The sequence below is a fragment of the Tenrec ecaudatus genome, chromosome 5 (genome assembly GCF_050624435.1).
Source record: "Tenrec ecaudatus isolate mTenEca1 chromosome 5, mTenEca1.hap1, whole genome shotgun sequence".
Classification (NCBI taxonomy): Eukaryota; Metazoa; Chordata; class Mammalia; order Afrosoricida; family Tenrecidae; genus Tenrec; species Tenrec ecaudatus.
The window spans coordinates 103,200,251-103,221,848 of record NC_134534.1 but is presented as its reverse complement, the minus strand read 5'-3'; the positions used below and the strand labels follow the sequence as shown (position 1 = coordinate 103,221,848).

The 21,598-nt window shown below is 45.4% G+C and overlaps 1 protein-coding gene across 1 annotated transcript in view; it reads left to right on the top strand.

The window, feature by feature from the left end:
* FBP1 (fructose-bisphosphatase 1) overlaps nt 1-21,598 on the top strand; it is a 30,902-nt gene that overhangs the window by 5,287 nt on the left and 4,017 nt on the right. The window contains exons 2-5 of the mRNA XM_075550706.1: nt 12,405-12,567; nt 13,788-13,880; nt 17,604-17,744; nt 21,368-21,505. Coding sequence (XP_075406821.1) covers nt 12,405-12,567; nt 13,788-13,880; nt 17,604-17,744; nt 21,368-21,505 — 535 coding nt within the window. The remainder of the gene's footprint in view (nt 1-12,404; nt 12,568-13,787; nt 13,881-17,603; nt 17,745-21,367; nt 21,506-21,598) is intronic.

The following is a 21,598-nucleotide window of genomic DNA, read 5'->3' as shown; positions in this document are numbered from 1 at the left end:
ATACAGGCCACAGCATTGACCAGCAGGTCCTTTGTGTGTGTTGTCAGTTTGGGGGATCATTTACCTCGGTTCTTGCTTCTCAACGCTGAAAGAATTCATGTGGCAGAAGCACTTTTTTAATTCAAGTAGCTTTTATGAGGGAAAGGGAAGTTTCACGTAATATAGTCTCAGCTAGTTCACGTGCATGCCATCTCTGGAAAGTGTGCAAGGCCACATGGTGGGGGCCTGGGAATATCCATTAAGAGGAATCCACAGAACCAAAAGAGGAGTCAAGGAACCAAAAATGAAGAGAGAGAGTGCGAGTCTTGAGAGAGTGCACAGCACACACAGGAAAGATCCCACCCTCCGACCTGAAAAGAGAGTGGCCTGAGAGAGAGTGGCCTATTCTCAGTCTGTAAAATGTATTTCTTCCTATTCCTACTTGGGTGGGGGGGTATGATTGAGGGTATTGGCCATTCTTAGTGGCTGGGTTCAGGTGCATGTGTGACGTAATGTTGCTGGTACCCAGGTTGACCTTCACCTAGGTTTAGGTGACCTTGATCTGAGCATCTCCAGCTTTGGATTATCCTCATAGGTGTCCAATGTAAGCCTGATTTCTTTCCAACCCCCGTGTCAACTGGCCAGCAAATGGTTTTTAGTGTAGGCATTCGGTGGAGACAACCTCCTTTTTCATAATGTTTCTACCTTTCATATATACAGGGGTAGGAGGAGTACCCCCCCCCCAAAATAGCCCCAGAAATTGTGCTGGGCTGAGTGGAGCTTTTGTAGTATGCATTTTTCCTGTTAGGTAAGCATTAAGCAACTTTCTCTGAGTTAGTACACTCAGTAGTGTTGGCCTGGGAAGGTTCTCTTTGGTCACAGTGAATTTTTTTGCCAAAGCAGTTTTACGTGAATCTTGATTTTTGTGATGGCTGATTTAAGAGAACAGCATAAGGCTGTGATATTTTGTTTACTACTCTAGAAAAATGATGCAGAAACTGTTGTGATGTTGAACACAGCTTATAAGGACAGAGCTATGGGGGAGGGGGAAGTGTACGAGTAGTTTTCTTGTTTCAAAAAAAGTGAAATGTCGATTGATGAGAAGCCTTGTTCTGGATGTCCATCAACTTCCTGAATGAATGAAAATGTTGTCTTGTAGTGTATTTGAAATTTGTTCTACTAGATCAGACTGTCAATCAAAGTTTCTATTTAGAAGTTCTGAAAAGATTGAGTAACAACAGTGTGCAACAAAAAGGCCTGATTTGTGGCAGACAGGGGACTGGTTTTGCCACCATAACAACACACCTGCTCATGTAGCCATCTTCAGTGCTCTCGTTTTTGACAAAAACCAGCATGCCTCTCTTGCTCCACACACTGTACTCACCTGACCTCACTCCATGCAACTTCTTTTTGTTTCCACGAATGAAGAGGGACATGAAAGGATAGTGGCTTGACAATGTGGAAGAGGTGGAGAAAAGGTGGATACCGTCAGTCATCCAAAGGGATGAGTTTGAAAATATTTCTTAGAATTGCAGATTTGACAAACATATTAAGTATAATGGAGAGTACTTTGAAGGTGACAAGGTTGCTCTGTAAATAAATTTAAATACCTAGCTTTGAAAAAAAATCCGGGATTTTTTGGGTACCTCTTGTATATCGCCCCTATTAGTGACTTCAAAATGTCAAGGAGCCACAGAAGTTATTAGTGCACACATACACAAAACAAAATAAACAGAAACAAGTAACTGGACACCAACCAGACCTAAAATGCCTGAAACTGAACAGCCTAGCGATTTACCAGAAAAATAATTTAAAAGAATGATGATTTCACTCATGTAACTGTTGAAAGAAGAGTCTGAGAGAAAAACTGAGGCAATAGAAAAGCTAGTGACCTCACTACATGTTGTAGAAGAAAAACTCCAAACAGAAGCACAAAAAAACCAAACACTACAATAGCAAAATTAAACAATACTATAAGGGAACAGTACAATGCTACAAAAGAACAGAGAAACAAAACTGAAGAGATGGACACCAAATTAATGAACTAGAAGACAAAGCTATAGACTCAAACCTAAAAGAAGAACAAATAACAAGGAATGCCAAAGAGATCGAGAAAAGCTGGAGAATAATGTGGGACGCATCAAGAGGAATGAGGTGCATATTAGAGGGATGCCAGAAGAGGGAGAAGCAAACAAGTCCACACAGAGACTAGCCCCAGAGCTCCTGTAAGCAAACTTTCTCAAAGTCTACAGGAGGAAGAGATAACTATTCAGGAAGCCAAAAGAACCCTAATCAGGAAAGACCCCAAAAGGAAAACTCCCCAAAATATTGTAGTCGAGATGTCTAATATCAATGACAAGGAAAAATTCTAAGAGCAGCCAGAGAAAAGAGAACAAATACATACAAAGGATCAACAATGAGAAAAACCTTAGATTTCTCAGCAGAAAGAAGACAATGGAGTGACATATACAGAGTACAGGAGGATACTACTGTCAACCTAGACTCCTCTACCCACCAAAATTATCACTCAAGTGTGATGGAGAAGTAACTAAAATAATTCACAAAAACGAGACCACCACTACAAAAAATACTCAAGTACTATGGCCAAAAGACCACCAGCAATAACACACAAACCAGTAACCAACATACAAGACAATTCCCCACAAAAACAAACAAACACAGAGGAACACCTAGAGTAAGGAAGTAGCACAGGAAAAGCCAAGAAACGAAACAATGTAATCTACATAAACAAGACAAGAAATAAAAAAATCACACAATTATATCAACAGACGCAGAAAAAGCATTTGACAATATTCAACATCCACTAACATTCAAAGTACTCAACAAAATAGGAATAGAAGGAAAATTCCTCAAAAAGCTATATATAAGAAACCACCAGCCAACATCATGCTCAATGAAGAAAAGCTAGAACCATTCCCACTGAGAATAGGGACAGGTAAGGATGTCCCCTATCACCACTTCTTGTGCTAGAAGTCTTAGCTAGAGTCATCAGAGCACAAAAAAACTCAGGGGAATACAAATAAGAAAGAAAAAGTGAAACTCACTACCTGCAGATAATATGATCCTATATATATATGATCCTATAGAGAAAAAACCAAAAGTCTCCCTCGAGAGGGGAGAAAGGGGAGATGACCATCCACTTGAGGCTGTATAGCATTGAGACAAGCCCTTCCCCCTCGCCCCCACCCCCCATAGGAGTGAAAGGCAATCCTTGCAGGAATACCAAGCGTAAAGCAGAGGAGGGGAAGGTCTACATTTTGGAGGAGACACTGATGGTTCTGTTGTTGAGTATGGTGGGTGATAGAGGAGAAAGTAACCTCATATCTGGAAGGGGTGCTAAACAATATGACTGTAGGGATCATGGGGAGCGGGGGGCAATGGACCAGATTTTATGTTCCTGGGTAGACTCTAGGAGGTCGTTTCTACCCAACCCTCGGTGAACCATGCCATGGACTAAACAGTATGATGACCTTGGACGCTGACCATGCAGGCGGCATGGCATAAAGCAGGGCTACACCAGAAGGATTTAACATAGAGGTCCAGTTGAATGAACTAAATCCTGCCCCAAAGTTGCCTGTACCCAAGGAATAAAGGGAGAGGAAGCAGTGAGGGGCTGCCCAGGATTGTGGAAATAGCGGTCACTGGACCTTGGGGAGACTCCCCAGCTTGGAATTTGTTGGGTCCAATGGAAAGGGACCCAGAATCACCATATATTTAGTACCTTGACACCTCTTGAAGTGACATAACTGTGCATGGGAGAACTGATCCAGGGAGTTTCTTCTGGCACCAAACCTCATACTGAGGGTAAACAGAGCTCAACAGACTGGGAGGTCACACTGTGCAGGGCAAACACTCCTGGGCAGTGTCTGGAGTGTCACTGGGGAGATGGGTGTCATCAGTACAATTCCCCTTAGATCCCAGGGGGATAATTGACAATGTTGTTACTTCTTTGTTTATATGCATTTTTGTTTTCCTGTCTCTAGTTTGTTTTTGTTTTTTTTCTCTTTGTTTGATTAGTTACTGGTGGGTTTGCTGCTGGTTTTAATGTAGTGGGTTGTATGGGGGTTTGATTTTGTCATAATACGCCCTCAGTCGTGCATATTCCACGGGTAAATTGATGGATTCTGAGCACCTACTTAACTCTAGCCCCTGTACAAGAAGAGTTAGTTCTGAGAACTTGGTCTGGCTCGATACTTGCCATCATGGAATGATCACTGAAGATAAAAGTACACAGTAAAGTGTGGCAAAGAAACCAGATGGTGCCTGGCTATCACTTGGAATGGTATCTGGAGTCTTAAAGGCTTGTAGTCAAACAGGCAGCCTTCTAAGGGAGGAGTCAACTAAGTCCACATGGAAGAAGACACCAGCTTGTGTGATCCAGAGATTGCAGTACAAAATTCAAATACGACGAAGGGAAAAGTATCAGAGCTTACATTGTGAGCACTTGCTTTGTGGAAGGCTGTGGAGTACGGTGGGAGCCCCAAACCCATCTGCAGAGCATCTAGTCAAGCTTCTGGCAGAGTCCTCCTAACCACAGGCAAAGGTCTGGAACAGCCTTACTAGCAAACATAGTTCATGTAATCCTCATTAAGCAGGCCAAAACTTGACATTTGGCCAGTTGACCCCTCTCTAGACCAGTGGTCACGAGGCCTTTTGGGGTCAAAAGACCCTTTCGTAGGGGTTACCCAATTCTTAACAGTAGAAAAATTACAGTTATGAAGTAGCAAAGAATATAGTTTTATGGTTGGGCCTCACCACAACATGAGGAACTATTAAAGGGTCACGGCATTAGGAAGGTTGGGAACCACTGCTCTAGACCCAACCTGAATTGATTCTAGGTGCAAGGATCTCTTGCTTGACCCTGGCTTATTGTATATTGACGGAGGTCTGTGCTTTCCTGCTCACTGTGGTATATTTAATCTTTAAATTGCTATTGTTTTCTCCTTAGCATTTCATTTCATTTTTGTTCTTTATTGTCTCTATTGGGCTTATGAACGGGCGCACAAGGGTAGTAACTGGTGTGAGGATTTGTAGGGGGATTAGGGTGGGTAATGGAAGGAAGGGGAGGAGGTTTCCGGAGTAAACAGTGAAGGTGGGAGGAGGAGGGAGCACTACAACTGAATGTGATTACAGAACTCATTTTCAAGGTGATTCATTCATAGGGGCAAAAAGAGAAAGAAAATGTTTAGAAATCGAGTGTGGTAATGATTGTACAATGCTTCTTAACATGATTGAATGAACCATGGAATTATATGATGTGGATTATATCCCAATAAAATTGGAACAAAAGAAATGACTGATGAAAAGAAAAGTGGGGCATTCATTGGTTCTGGACTTCTAATTGAATTCACCAGCTGCTCCTCGGGAGAGAAATGTGGCAATCTGCTTCCATTAAGGATTCAAAACCTGGGAAATCCTCCAGGGTGGTTCTACTCTGAGATCACTAGAAGTCAGAATCCACTTGTTGGCGGTGGGTTTTTAATTTTTGCTAAATAGAATAAAATGTTCTCCAATACTTAGAATGTACAATGTTTTATAAGAGTTGAGGATGATGATGATATAAAGCTCACTCTATAGGAAAAATAAGACAACATTAGAGAATGCACTGGAGATTCTTCTAGAAAATCTCTTTGAGAGGTGTCAATACTTATCATAGAGATACCAAAACGAGCATAGTAAAAGGATTGTGAAGCATCAAGATGGGCATCCAAAGTGGGCATTGGAAGATGGTGGAAAAACCTGATTATTAGCAGGCATTCAGGCTGGGAGTGTGTGAGCTAGTGCCCTGAACTGGGAAGGGTTTCTGGGGTCACTCGTCTAGTTTGAAGCAGGTAATGCACCTGCATGCCTGTATGTGTGGGATGGTAAATTGTGAGTGTACTGGGGAGCTTCAACTAGCAAGGGGGGGTGCCCTTTTGTGGCCCTATGCACACAGAAGAGGATGTGGGTTGTTGAGTAGAATGGTACATTAATCCTGGGCCTCTATGGTTCAAAGTAAAGAGATAAGACCTGGGGAAAAATCCATGGGAAAGGGGAGGTGTGACAAGCACAGCAAGAACATTGAGCATCCCTGGGAGCCAGTCCTACTCTGACACATGTGGAGTCCCTTGCATAACACAGCAGTCTGCTTTTGTTTCTAATACATGTTTAAACTTCACCTTCAACTTTGCAGACTTCATGACAGCATGATACTTTTGAACATCAGACATAATTAATTATATATTTCTTGAATTATCTTCTCTCTAAGAAAGGTGCCCTGGTATAGTGGTTACACGTTGCACTGCCAACCACAAGGTCAGCCGTGCAAAACCACCAGCTGCTCTGTGGGAGAAAGACAAGGCTGTGAAGAATTAACACTCTCAGAAGCCCACGGGGGCATTTCTACCCTGGCCTATAGGGTTGCTGTGAGTCGGTGAGTTTGGTGCATTCTGAGAGAATGCAATGAATCCCTTTCTATAAAAGCAATGCAGCTTTCTGTTTGCCCATCTTCTGTCCACGTGGACGCAAGCAGAGGAGGGAGGTTGACCTTTGCAAGCTAAACAGCACCTGCTCTTCAGCATATTTCTTAACTGACCCTTGGACATGCTGAGCTGTGTGAACTGCGGGTCATTTACCACGGCATCATCAATCAATTACAAGTGAGAGGCCACCTTTCAGCATTACTTTTGACTTTAGCTGTGAGGATTAAACAATAAACCACCTCCCTTTTCTTTCACTGAGTGTTAAGAAAACAAGCTTTCCCACTTGGTTCTTCTGTCCACCTCTAAAGCACTACATGTCTCAACTCCACAGTGTTAGCCTCAGGAGGAAGCCGATTCTCCAGAGCTCCTCCCCAAATGGCCTGCCCTGGCTTTGGTCCTTGTGCCTGTCTGTGTGCTTCGTGCTGTTAGGAATGGCGGTTGCAGTTCAGCACATCAGGTGTCATAGACTTTGCCAGTGTCCTGGATGATACAGCGGTCACAAGCTCACCTGCCTCCTAAGAGGTTGGAGGTCTGAGTCCAGAGGTGCTCGAAAGAAAAGCATGGCTGGCAATTTGCTGCACCCACATCAGCTACTGAGAACCCTGTGGTTTCACCTTGACCCACAGGGGTCGCCATGTGTCAGAATTGACATGATGGTGACTGGGTTGCTGGCAACAAAATGGCTCATCATGTTTAGGCTTTAGAGATCACATGTGGATTTGGAAAAGAATGCTAATCTTTAATTTAAATCTTCAGGGGGTTTAAACTAGTGTCCATCATGAGTCTCAACCCTGCCCTGGTGATGGGCTCCCTAGAACATGAGTTAAATCAATTGTAAGGCATTTTCCAGTTTCAGTTGAGTTTACAATAAAAGGGGAACCATTATCGACAACTTCTCGAATGCATTTTTGCTCCCCAAGTCCCAGAAGGCAATTCTTTGTGACTCAGCAGGTTTCACAAGGAAAGGCCACAAGGACTTAAGCCCCAGTGGGGTGCTTTCCCTACTTTAAACAGTCTTGGGCTGCAGGGCCAACTAATTTAAATACCATTGGAGTGAAATGTCCTAAGAAACTCAAAGGAAATCATATTACTAGTGAGATTTCAGCAGCTATTTTCCCCCACTTACCTTTGACAATTCTGCACTGGCTGTGTGCCCAGAAGTTTCCTGGAAAACAAGTTTAAAGGTTCCTCCCTGCCCACTAAACCAAAGAAACAAAACTCATTTCTGTAGAGTCAATTCTGACGCATTTAGACTCCTGAGGACAGGGCAGAAGAGCCGCTGTAGTTGTCTGAGACTGTAATGATTTGCCTCGAACATTTCAAGGAGTGGAAAGCCTCATTTGTCTCCAGAAGAGCAGCTGTCAAACTATGCTACCAGGGCTCCTTCCCCTGCCTACTAGCCAAGACGTAGTCAGTGGATGTCTGTGAGCCTCTATGGAAAAGAAGAATGACTACCACTTAAGGGTGTGCATAAGTGGGGGGACTGCTGGGGGTCATACTACCTGATGGGTGTCACATAGTGGCTTAGAAGACTTGAGGTCTTTCTGGTGCTTGTTCTTATCAGGCCCTCACCTTGTTTCTTTTGTTTTTGTTTCTTAATTGCGTTATTAGGGGCTCATACAACTCTTATCACAACCCATACATACATCAATTGTATAAAGCACATTTGTATATTCATTGCCCTCATCATTCTCATAACATTTGCTCTCCACTTAAGCCCCTGGCATCGACTCATTTTTCCCCTCCCTCCCTGCTCCCCAGTCCCTCATGAACCCTTGATAATTTATAAATTATTATTTTGTCATATCCTGCCCTGTCTGACGTCTCCCTTCACCCACTTTTCTGTTGTCCGTCCCCGAGGGAGGAGGTTATATGTAGATCCTTGTAATGAGTTCCCCCTTTCCATCCTACTCTCTCTCCACCCTCCAGTATCACCACTCTCAGCACTGGCCCTGAAGGGATCATCCGCCCTGGACTCTCTGTGCTTTCAGTTCCCATCTGTGCCCGTGCGCACGCTCGCCTTGTTTCTTCATCTGGTTGTAGTTAGGTTGGTGGGGCTGGGGTGGGGATGGAAGAATAACTGGCAGTTGTAGAGCACTGACCTACGTGTGTGTTCGAAGCCCTTCTCTTGTATCAACCCATTTACTCATCTTCTATGCACAGCAAACAGATACAGCCCCATTTAAAAGATGCAAAACCAAGGCTCAAGGTTGGTGGCAGACTGTGATTTGAACTCCGGGGGTCTAGAGTTTAGAACCCGGGTAGCCTACTGGGTTACACATTGGACTGTTGGCCACAAGTTCCAGGATTTGAAACCAGCAACCCATTCTGAGGAAGAGAAGCCGACTTTCTCTTCTCATAAAGAGTTACAGTCTCAGACACCGTGGGGGCAGTTCTATTCTGTCCTCGAGGGTCACTCCTATGAGTTAGAATTGACCCGATGGCCGTGAGTTTAGTTTGGTCTTGGCCATTAAACTTGTAGTCACCTGGGATCTGGCTGGATGGAAGGATGGTGTCACTCACGGCAACACCAGGAGAGCAGAGGGTATACTAATCTGGGCTGGGCTTTTCTAGGGATGCTTTTGCCTGGGGGAGATTGTAATGGAGAGGCATAGACAATACCATTGGGTCTGTTGGAATTTGGGAATCTTGGGAACTTTCAGATTTCTCTATAACTCTTTATATTCATTCATTGTTTATTGAGCACTTATTATGTGTGGGCATAATTCTAGGTGCTAATGATACATGATTAAAAAAAGTCACTCTCTTTCAGGCTCAAGAATTGCTAGATCTTTGTTCAGAAGCTCCTGTGACACCAACGACGGCCATTTTAGTCCTCTCTAGGTAGTTCAGGGAGCTCTCGTGTAGTGGTTACTGGTTGGGCTGCTAACCAGAATGTCAGCAGTTCCAGACTGCTAGCGGCTCCCTAGGAGAAAGATGAGGCTTTCTACTCCTGTAAAGAGTTACAGTACAGTCTTGGAAACCCTCAGGGGCCCTCCCACCCTGCCCTATGAGTCAGAAGTGACTCGATGGACGTGAACGTGAGGACAGCTGAGAGCCCTGCTGGCATGGTGGATTATGAGTTGGGCTGCTTGATCCTAAAGTCCGCAGATCAGACTCTCCTTGGAAGAAGGATGAGGCTTTCTGCTCCCATCAAGATTTACAGCCTCGGCTGTGCTACAGGCTCCCTGTGCACTGAAATCAACTCCCAGCTCACAGCAGTAGTATGAAGAGCACGTGCAAGGTGGCTTGTGCGCTCTGGCCTTCACATCGAGTAGTACAAGACATAATCTGGCTGCTTAGTAGAATCTAGTGCAGATCCGCTGGGCCATTGGCTGTCCTCAGGATGGCCCAGTCGGGGAGCCTCCAGGGTCCAGAGATTTTCCCATTCAGAGCACCTAGAGCAAAGCAGGCTGGGCTAAGTCCTGTTACTGGAGTCCTCGTGTTTCCATGGAAGTCAGTCAAGTGTGCTGGTTCCTCCCAGAGAGGACGGGCCCTCCCTAAGCCCCAAGGCCAGTGTCCCAGGGAGATGATGCCTCCATGCCACGTGCAGTTCCGGTCCTGTCGGACAGGGATGGGAGCTTGTTCCTAAACACTGCACAGGCTCTATAGCACCATGGAGGCCTTCCTGGGGCCCCAGAGTCTGCAGGTGCAGGTCATGATCCCTGAGGCACTTTCCAGCCTCCTCTTTCCAAGACCACCTAAGGCAGTTTTAGATTGCCAGTTCCCAGCCCGAGACTCCAGAACAGGGTTCGCTCTTTCCAGACGCTGCGGCTTTATTTCCCGAAGTCTCGCTTATATCAACCACCATTGATAGCAACATTGACTTGCTATCAAGTCAGTCCCAAGCCTTAGTCACTCCGTGTGTGTCATTAGAGATCTGTGCTTCAAAAGGTTTTCTGACTTTTGCCATCATCAGGCTTTTCGACTGAGGCCCCTCTGGGTGGACTTTGGTTAGCAGATAGGAATGTTCATTGTCTCTGCCCTCAGGGCCTATCAAATGGTGATCTGTTGACCAGGGACAAGAAGAGGACTCCCTTTAAGCAGCCTTATGTTTTCTATCAAACACAAAAACATCCCTTTTAACTAATAGCACCCAAAAGATTAGATCTAGTCATTATATTTCTTTACAAACTTTAATCAAGATATAACCTAACACAAGACCTCAGCGAATAGAAGTCACTCTATGTCCCCATGATTGTTCTCCTTCTTGGTCTAATGAAAATCTTAACTTTGACTGGAACCGACAGCAACCCAATATCTTGGGTAGTCTGGAATCAAAGAGAAGAAAACGCAAACTCACCGCCAACTCCTAGTGACTGGACAGGACAAGGTGGAGCTACTCCTGTGGGTTTCTGAGGCGAAATCTTTTCCAGAGTAGAAAGTCTCATCTTTCTGCAGGGCCACTGGTGTTTTCAAACTGCTGACCTTGCCCTTAGCAGCCCAACGCCCAACTCACAAGCCACTTTAAAAGCACGTTCTAGATCTCAGGGGGATGATTTATAATGTTCTCTATCATGCAATGATAACGATGTCTCTAAAGTGAACCAGAGACAAATATAAACCAGAGATGTATGAATGGATTTGGGGCTCACACTTAAGTCTAACCCCAACCTTTGTTCTTCTGACAAGGCCCTGGTCGGTGCTCCTGATAGATCCTTTGTGTTTTCCTCATGTAAAAGGCGTAGTATGGTAAAAAAAAAAAAAAAAGATGCTGGAGAGCGAGACGGCTGGAGGGTGAGCTGCTGCTTCCCATATGGTAGCCACAGAAGTGCAGAGAGTGATCTACCCAGAGGAACTAGGCGGAGCGCTGTAGCTACTTCACGGAGAGTACCAGGCTAGATGAGACCTTTGGGTTTGGATGACTTTGGGCATTCGCTTGGTTCTGGGCATCCAGGAACATGCACTTCCTGCTTAGGGAGAACACATTTTCAGGAGTTTGGGCAAGGGGTACTATGGCAGGACAGTCCTAGGATAGCCCTCCCAGCAATCTCAGCCAGGGCACCACAGTGCCCTTAGTTATTTTTATTTAGGTATTTAGTTTCTCATTTCTATGTGTAGTTGATCCCATTAACAAACAAACAAACCCTCCTTATAACAAATCCTCCTTCTAGCAAACCCTCCTTCTAACAAAGCAGGCTGTATTTTGGTCTAGATGATTAGTGACTTGCAGGTGTGTTGAAAAGCCCTAGTGGCAGCAGGTTGAAACCATCAGCTGCTCTTTGAGAGGAAAGCGAGGCTTTCTGCTCCATCAAGAGTTACAGCTAAGGAGTTCACGAAAAAAGAAAATGTATTGAAAATGACGATGGCAGCGATTGCACAACTTGGCTTGATCTAATGGAACTATGGATTGTAATTGTATATGTAAGAGCTCCTAATAAAATGTGTTTTTATTTTTAAAAGAGTGCAAGGATCCAGATGGCAATACTTAGAACTAAAGGCTTCACATTTTGATATTTTTGTTTTAAAAAAAAAGTTATAGTCTTGGAAACTCACAGGGGCAGTTCTCCCCTGTTCTATAGGGTAGCTATGATTTGCAATTAACTCAGACAGTGAGTGTGGTTTTTTTGGAGGTGCATTAAAAATTGGTAAAGCCCCCATGAGCCACCCCTCCATCCTTGAGGACTCTTGCCCGAGGCAGGGGCTACCACAAAGAGAATGCCGGCCTGGTAGTTAGAGGGAGCTCGAACAATTGGCCTCTGTAACTGAGTTTCTCCCACATCAGAGGAGGAGGAGGGAGTGATCAAGGGCTAGAACTGTTCCACTTATAAAACCACACGCTCACTGGATCGAGCTTACATCGCTGGTCACGCCGATCCAGAAAATGCCCTTGTTTATTGTGTCTCTTAACTGGTTCCTTTGACTTCTTCATTGAGAGGCGATGATTTCCTTACATCTTCTGGTGACCATGGCTGATGTGTTTTGTGCTTTCCTTCCCTCTAGCTATGGAATTGCCGGCTCTACCAATGTGACGGGTGATCAAGTTAAGAAGCTAGATGTCCTCTCCAATGACCTGGTTGTCAACATGCTGAAGGCCTCTTTTGCCACTTGTGTTCTTGTGTCGGAAGAAGACAAAAATGCCATCATAATAGAACCGGAGAAAAGGGTGGGTTTATACCTCAACTCTTAATGACTTTAATGGTACCCTTTCTCTTTCTGACTTCATGAATGACTCCACTTCTTCATGAGGCTAGATTCTTAGGAATCACTGTAGATCTCTCTCGATCCACATCCTTTATTATCCTACCAGTTCTACTGAACTATCAAATCTCAAATCTTCCCTGTCCGCTCCGTTGCTCACACCAGTACCGTGCTTAACTCACCAAGCTCTCCCCTGGGTTCTTCTGTTCATCTCTATTGTCATGCGCACGCCTTTCCGAAGCCTACCTTTGCTAATTCCTTTGTTTGCTTCATCTTCATTCACCCAGGGGGCTCACATTCTATCTACCTACCTATCTATCTACCTATCTATCTATCATCTCCTTCCCTATCTATTTCCCTTCTTATCTACCTCCCTGTATATGATCTCATATCTTCCATGGTAGCATAAATAAATAAGGCCCACATTTATTCTTGTAAATACATTTTATTGTGAATTAGATGAAGGTTTACAGAGAACATCATCAGTTTTATATTAACAATATGTGCACATTTGGTTTCCACGTGTCCATTGCAATTTCCTTAATGTTTATTTATCCTGCTTCCTCCCTGTGCTTCCTGCTTCCATTTCTCCTTCTTTCCTAACCCTTGGAGGGTTGCCCTTGAGTGAATGTTGCTCTTTTGATCTTAAATGTCAGATTACTGCAATATAGGAGAGTTTAGTTCAAGATATGAAGGGTATAAGGGTCTTGTAGTCTTGGGGGTCCCACCAGTCTCTGCCCCACGAGTGAGCCTAGTATCCTCTAGTTCTGCTCTACATTTTTTGGCATGTGATCCAGGATCTTCTCATGTGATCTTTTCCAGGGAAGTTTGTAATGGTAGCTGCTTACTATCTAGTTCTTTTGCATTGTGGAGACTGATGTTGGTGTGGTTCATTAGTCCTTTGGACGAATGGTTTCTGCATATCTATTGATCTGCATTCCTCTTCTTTCTTCTGGATGCAGAGATACCAGTAGTTGCCACCAGTAGTGGCTGCTCATATGGCTTTAAGTCGATGTCTCACCAAAGTAGGACCCAGAACATTGTGTTCACTACAGTATGCCGATTGACCTTGGTCACACTTCTTGAACTTTCTCCTAGATTCCTACTGGTCCCCCTTGTTGAACCTGGTTACATTGTTTTATTGTTTACAATAAAGTCACAAGTCTTTTTCCTTTGCTCCTCCAGGGTAAATACGTGGTCTGTTTTGATCCCCTGGATGGTTCTTCCAACATTGATTGTCTTGTGTCCATTGGCACCATTTTTGCCATCTACAGAAAGGTGAGATGTGGTCGATCTAACACCTGCTTTGGGATTACAGGAACAGCTAAGCTGGAGCATGCAGCCATTTCAGTATTGCAGAGCAGCTGCAATGTCTGGTCACGAATTGCTGGGAGGCTTGACATATCTCAAGGTCTGACACTTCAGTGTTAATTACATAATGAAGACCCGTTTAGCTGATAAAAGAAAATGTAGTCATCAAATGTGGTGGGAGGAAGATACTATTTTATGTTTGCCTACATTTTTCTTTCATTTATGATGGAAATTATTTATCTGCATACATTAGTGTGAGGGGAGAGAATAGGATAATGGTCACAATGATACAATGTGAACAGATGTTTGTGGAAGTGTGACAAAAGTTGAGATTGTTCATTTAAAAACTGTTCTTTAAATCCTCTAAGTTGAAGGTGGGTAAATAAAGGCTTGGGCACTAAATCTAGCCTGTCTGATAGTATTGTATGAAATTTCATTTTCAGTGCCCATAAATAAAATTTTATTGGCACATAGCCATGCTTATTTGTTAACATTGCCTTTGGCTCATTTCATGCTACAAAGGTAGAATGAGTAGTTGTCATACAGACTGGGTAACCTATGAAACCTGGGATATTTATTGACTGCCTTTCTCTTTATGGGAAAGGTTTACTGAGCCTTGCACTAAATAATGGAAAGCATAATAGTGAAGGATGGGAACGCAGACCCCTGTCCTGAGTCTTCTCCTTTAGAGATCTCGGCAAGCAGCCTACCTCCAGAATTGCTCATGCCCTCTTTGTCTTTAAGTATGTGTGTGTGGGTGTGTGAGCATATGTATTACAGAGGGGGCAAAAGCAGAATGAATGTTAATGCTATACAAACAAGAATATAAACCCCAATCCAACCTACTGCCAACTCATAGTTCAAAATAGAACTGCTCCTTAGGGTTTATGAGCCTGTGAATCCTTATGGGTATAGATAGCCTCATCTTATTCACAAGGAATGGCAGGTGGGTTTGAACCACTGACTTTACCTCACAGTGCCAATTAGGCTCCCCTAGGGCTCCTAAGCAAGTATATAACCATAAAACCCAAACTCATTGCCATCAAGTCGATGCTGACTCACAGTGAGCCTATAGGACAGGGTACAACTGCCCCTGTGAGTTTTGTAGACTGTAACTTCACAGGAGTAGATGCCTTATCTTTCTCCCTTGGAGGGGCTGAGGGTCTCGAACTGCGGACCTTGCAGATCAAAGCCCAACTCATAACCACTACACCACCAGGGCTCCTAAACAAGTAAACAAATGAAAAATAGAATGACTACCTGTGGGTCCATCATGAACTTCATAAAATCTAAAACCTGACATCTTGACTTTGACTCTTGTTTAATTTAGAGAGGAACCCTCCCAGATACACAGCCAGGTTTCTCGGCTCACCTGAAAGCCCGGTCTTTCCAAGCTCCCCTATTCTGTTATCCAACGGCTTTCCAAATGAAATCCAAACAGGTGCTTTCCTTTAAGAAGACTCTCATTGTTTAGTGTTGTAAACACTCTCTTTTTAAACAGATGCCAAATAGGACGCAGTGGTTCATTGGGGTGCATTCTGCTTTTTGAGTCTCGGCTGAGAAGCCTAGCACACCAAGATCAATTTGAGTAGTAAAAAAACCTCAACGAAAAGAGTTGTCATTAAGTTGATTCTGACTCATGGCAATGCTGAGTGTGTCAGGGATTTCAGGGAAGCAGTGGGCAGGCACCTTCTGGGTAGACTTGAATCCCTAAGAGTACTATTGGGGTGTCCAAGGCTGTGTATCTTCACAAACATGCACCGCCACGTCTTTACTTCCTGGAGTGGCGGGTGGGTTTGAACTCTTCCATTAGCAGCTGCGGGTCTTACCCACAGTGCCACCCAAACCAAACTCATGGCCATCAACTCTATTCCGACTCATAGCAACCGTCTGGACAGGGTAGAACTACTCCCGTGGGTTCCAAGACTGCACTCTTTACACAAGTAGAAAGACAGGTCAACAGTTTGAAACCACCAGCTACTCTGTGGGAAAAAGATGAGACTTTCCTAGTGCTAAAAAGATTTATAGCTTCAGAAATCCAGAGGGGCATTCAACCCTGCCCTTTAGGGTCCCAAGAGTTGGAATCAACTCAATGGCAGCAGGTTTGATTTGAGTCTAATGTTTGCCAAAGGATGCCTGGTGGCACAAACGATTAAGCACTCAGCCACTAACTGAAAGATTGGGTGGGTTCAGGTGACTTGGTGATTTGCTCCTGTAAAGACTGACCTGGTCAGAATCGACTCAAAGGGAGCCACCAGCAACTATAAAGTTTACCAGCTCCATTTCCTACCTCACTCTCTAAAATGAAAATTCTCAATGAAAACCACTCCTAGAATATCGAAATGCACTGGTTATCAATTAAAAGACAAATAAAGAATAGTGAAATCAGTTCACAACAGCCACTTCGATCACAAATGCTAGTGCGATTCAACGGGCTCCAAGACAAACTGTCTTCAGAGACAGAGATGACGAGTGTGACCGAGCCAGACGGACCTACGATTTGCCGGTAGTTGAGGCCACTGTGGTCGTCGGCAGGTGATAGAAAGCGGTCAGTGAGGCAGATGCAGGATTCAGATGCAGCACAAGTGTGCTATCTTACGCACACTGCCAGCCTACGCTCAGAGGAGGCCGCACCTGCAACGAACCTCCCCCCGGGACCAAGGCCGTGCGCAGATGAAGGAGTGATCACACAGCGGCTTGGCTGCTTCACAAATCTCATCATGGAGTTGACCTCGTGTGTTAGATCACATCTTGGGGGGATCCTGGCCCATCCAAGCTGATATAAAATCGAATGATCACAGGTTCTGTGTGTAAATATTGTTTCATTACATTTATTGTCATTGTGTATGCAGACATGTGCCTATTGTTATTGATTTGCCAGGTAAACACTTTCTTATTGTGGGTCATGGTTGAAGAATGTGAAGGTAACTGCCGTACCTTGTATTGACTCTGGTGAAATTGGATGCTCCCGAATTTCCGAGAATAGAGTATCTTTGGTGTGTGAGTCATGTAGACCACACTTCTAAGTGTGTGCGTGTGGGGCTCGGGAAATCGATCTCTTCAGCAGCGGAGCTTCCCTGCAGCCCCGGGCTAATTTGCTTCCCGAATGATGGAGCAGGCAGCTGAAAGTCATTGACTGCTTATAATAATATATAATTAGTGGGAGCTGGCCAGAAGGCCTGTTCCTTTTTGGAAGTGATAATGGAGAACTAAGGGAATATCAAATTAGTAAAATTAGAGGAGGACCCAGGTTGGAAAGAAGGATCCAGATACAGGAAATTTGGGGTCTGGTGGGAAGGCAGCTCTGGTAATATAATCAGGATATTACTGCTGTGTACAGTGAGGTCCCTCTGGGAAGATACCTTATTGCATTAGAAGTCCAGACCCAGTTGTCCTTAAGTCATTTCTGACTACGGGTGCTCCATCTGTTTCAGAACAGGGTTGTACTTCATAGTCTTGTATGGCTGACGGTTCAGAGCAGATCACCTGGTCTTTCTTCCAAGGCACCCCTGGGTAGGTTTGAACAACCAACCTTTCGGGGAGTAGTCAAGTGTTTAGCCCTTGTGACACCCAAGTAACCACTCACTTCGTTAGATAGAGGAGGACTTTGGTAAAGGCCCTGTTAAAGGATTTACAGGAGAGAAGGTCCCCATAACACAATACCCAAACGTCTTTTCTTGCTTGCTCTAGACTTCAACAGGGGAACCCTCTGAGAAGGACGCTCTGCAGCCAGGTCGGAATCTAGTGGCAGCTGGTTATGCTCTTTATGGAAGTGCCACCATGCTGGTGCTGGCCATGGAGTGTGGGGTGAACTGCTTCATGCTGGATCCGGTGAGAGACTTGGGGGAGGTTAGGTTCCTTGGCTGGAGTGAGTGAGTGAGTGAGTGAGTGAGTGAGTGAGTGAGTGAGTGAGTGAGTGAGTGTGTGTTGGGATGGGGTGAGAGGTGGGGGATGAGGTTCATGAGATTATTTTCAAGATGAGAAAGAGTATGTCCAGAGCAGAAGAGGGAGTCTTTGTTCCCAAATAAGCTCTTTAGAATGGACATTAGTTAAGTGATTCAAATGCCAGACAGTTGAATAAACAAACCATACTCTCTGTCATCGAGTCAATGCTGACTCACAATGAGCCCCTGTGGATTTCCGAGACTAACTGCTTATGGGAGTAGAAAGCCCAGTCTTTCTCCTGAAAAGCTGCCGGTGGTTTTGAACTGACAACCAGGTGGATCACAGCCCAACAATGTGTAACCACGACACCACCGGGGCTTCTACGTGCACCCACGCCTGCAAGTAACTCATGCAGTATTGGTGATATCAAGCTGAGGGAAATGAGGCGAAGATCATCTCCTCGTCTCGCTTAGGCCAGGGAGCACCCTGCAGGGCCCTGAGGAAGATGCTTTGGCTTGTGGGTAATGCCTCCCGTATGGCTGTGAAGTGGGAGCCGCTTCTTTGTTGAGAGAAATGGCAGCTTCAAAGAGAGCAGTTAAAGTGGGAGACACATCTTTCTGGAAATAAGTGAGCCAACGTTGTGGCTTCTGTAGCTCACTGCCAAGACACCCGTGCAGCACATCAGCATGCCATGTGGGTGCCTGGGGCTGTGCCCCGAGAGGCAGCGAGTGGGCTTATGTGCTCCTGTTAGTTCTAGAAATCATTTCATGTGACATTAAGGGGACTATCTACACAGTGCTGTTTTTTGCTGACAAACGGAACACAAGGTCCCGATGTTGCCCCTGAGCCCCCTGTGAGTGACAGGGGTCCTGTGAGTGACAGGGAGGGACCTGTGGGTGTGAGAGGGGCAGGCAGCTTGAGCCAGAACACAAGCTACCTTTGTCCAGGCACACTTATGTAAGTGGACTTTCAGCTCCTTGGAAGTAGGGAAGTTTAATAATAAACAAGAGAAACAGCACCAGTCAAAGCCCCCAAGCAGGTGACACCACACACACACACACACACACACACACACACACACACACGCAGAGCCAGGGCAGAGTTGGATCTGAGCCCAGGGGCCCATTTTCCAAAATCACTGGTGTTGCGATTTGCTGACTAGCAGCCCTTGTTTACAGCACTGGGCATGCTTTTGGAGATAGGCCTGTTACTGTTGAGTTAGTTCGTGGTGTGCAGGAAAACAGAAAATCTCCTCTCATTTCCAGATTGCAGATGGGGCTCTCTGGGAGTAAGTGTTTGCATGTGTTTGCGTGTTTGGTAATCCTCTGTGCTCCTCGGACCTCCGGGCCCCTCTGTGTTCTGAAGAAACGTGCATGCAGCTGCCACGGTTCCCTGCCGCCTGTCCTCACTCTGTTTGGCGCACCATTCCCCTGGTTGATGCTGAGGCCTGGGGCTATGCTAAGTGCTTTCTGCTCCTTCTCTCTAGACTGAGGGTTTCTGCTAAGACACCCACAGTAGCTGTAGTATTAGGGGGTGGGTACCCATGGGGTGTAGTTTCCTGGTCTTTGTGTGCAGTGCCCATGTGAAAAGGCTCCACTTCCTAAACTTAAAAAAAATACATTTATTTATTTGTGTTATTTTATAGAGTAGCTGAATATTTCTACATATTTGTGACCAAAGTTTTGGGATATATTCATCCTCCTCCTCCTCGAAAGAAAGAAAGAAAGAAAGAAAGAAAGAAAGAAAGAAAGAAAGAAAGAAAGAAAGAAAAGCCAAACCCATTGCCACTGAGTCAATTCTGACTCCCAGTGGGCCTCCTTAGGGTTTCTGAGACATTGCGGTTATAGGAGCAGGTATGCTCATCTTCCTTCCGATAAGGAACCATTGACCTTGAAGTTAGTCAGAGCTGAGCTGTGTTAGTCTGGGCAGACTAGAGAAACAAATTCATAGACACTCTTATGTGTATAAGAAAGAGCTTTATATACGAGAGCAATTGAATATTGAGACAACATCCCAGCCCAGGCCAGATCAAGTCCATAAGTCTGATATTAGTCCATATGTCTGATACCAATCTATAAAGTCCTCTTCAGACTCACACAACATATGCAATGATGCTGAATACAGGAAGATCACAGGCCAGTGGGTGCAAAGTCTTGTGGATCCAGTGGCAGTAGAAGCATCTCAGTGCTGGCATGTGTCTCCACGTGGCTCCTTCAGCTCCAGGGCTTTAGTGTAGCTCCATGTGTCTTCTCAACGGGAATGTCTCGTAGGGAGTGAGTGAGTGTCCTGCTTCCAGTGAGCTATTTGTCTCTGTGGCGCCTCTAAATGAGGTCATCACGCTTTGACCTGATTGACAGGCTAGATTACACCCCTCCACAAGTTGACACCAGATTATGTAACTACCACACTCACCCACAGCGCCTTCTTACAAATATTAAAAGTAGAAGAAACATTCATAATGCCGCTTAATGACCATTAATTTAGTCTCATTCTCCCTTCCCTTCCTCCTGCTTCCTATCTCTTTCCCTCTTCCAGCCTCCTTTTCTGCTCCTATGCCATGGAATTCTTTCCCTCATTTCTTCCTCCCTCTCTCCCTCTTCCTTCTTCTTTCTCCAGTCCTTCTCTCTCCCCTCCCTCCCTCTCTCTCCCTTTCCTAGTTCCTTGCTCATCTCCACACCCCTGTTTCAGCAGGAATCAGGTTGAGGTATGTTGACAGGACTCCCTTTCTTTATTCTCCTCCCCAGGTAGGCAGATCCTTAATCACCTTCTTATCAGCAAGACATGGGAACTGGTAATCATCCTAGGGACAAAGCAGTAGGATCCTATGAGAGAGACTTCCTACCCCACCTCCTGCCCCAATTCAAAGCTCCTCTAAAGTACCCAAGCACCAAAGGCCTTTAGCTCCAGCAGCATGGGGGTGGCATGGGGTAGGGGTGCAGAACACCAATTTTTCTGGAGAAAAATGACACATTAGACAGCAGGCCTTGAAGAGGCAAATAGACCAAGAAACCAAGCTCAGAGTCTGCTTCCCTCTATGACAGTAGACAAACAGCACAGCTCCGGCGAGACAGAGGTGTGAAGCCAAGCAAAGCCCTGAGCACTGTGATGATACCAGAGAAGCCCTGGGCCCCTTCGCCCCGACACCCACCTGTCCTCTGCACCCCATTCTTTCCCTGTACTTCATGCAGACCTTGCTCACCCCTAGGCATTGCGCTGGCTTGTTTGGTTTGTGTGGCTCACTTCTTGTTTTACTGCGACCATTTAAAACAAGCTCAAAAGGCTCTCCTCTGCACCATCTACAGTACCCCCCTGCCCACCCCATTCTCTGTCCCTGTTTGCTTTTACTCCTCCCACCCTCCCTCTCCTCTCACCCTGCTCGCTATCCTTGGAGAGGTCGGCAGGTGTCCTGAGCGTGAGGACAGCCCAATGTGCTGGCTCCCAAGTGTGACCTCAGGTCATGCCTCCTTCCTGCAGCCCACCCTGCACACACCTCAGACAGACCCTCCCCCCTCCCCATACCTCTATGGAAAAAGAGACTTCTCACCAGCCGTTCCTTCCCTGTCTGCAAGGCCATCGGAGAGTTCATTTTGGTGGACAAAGATGTGAAGATCAAAAAGAAAGGGAGCATCTACAGTCTCAATGAAGGCTATGCCAAGGACTTTCATCCTGCGGTCACCGAGTACGTCCAAAGGAAGAAGTTCCCCCCCGTAAGTGAGCGGGGCACAGGCCTCTTTATGATCGGGCTGTGGCAGCTGGGGGGGCGGGGTGAGGAGGTGAGGGCAGGAATGGGGTGTCAGTCC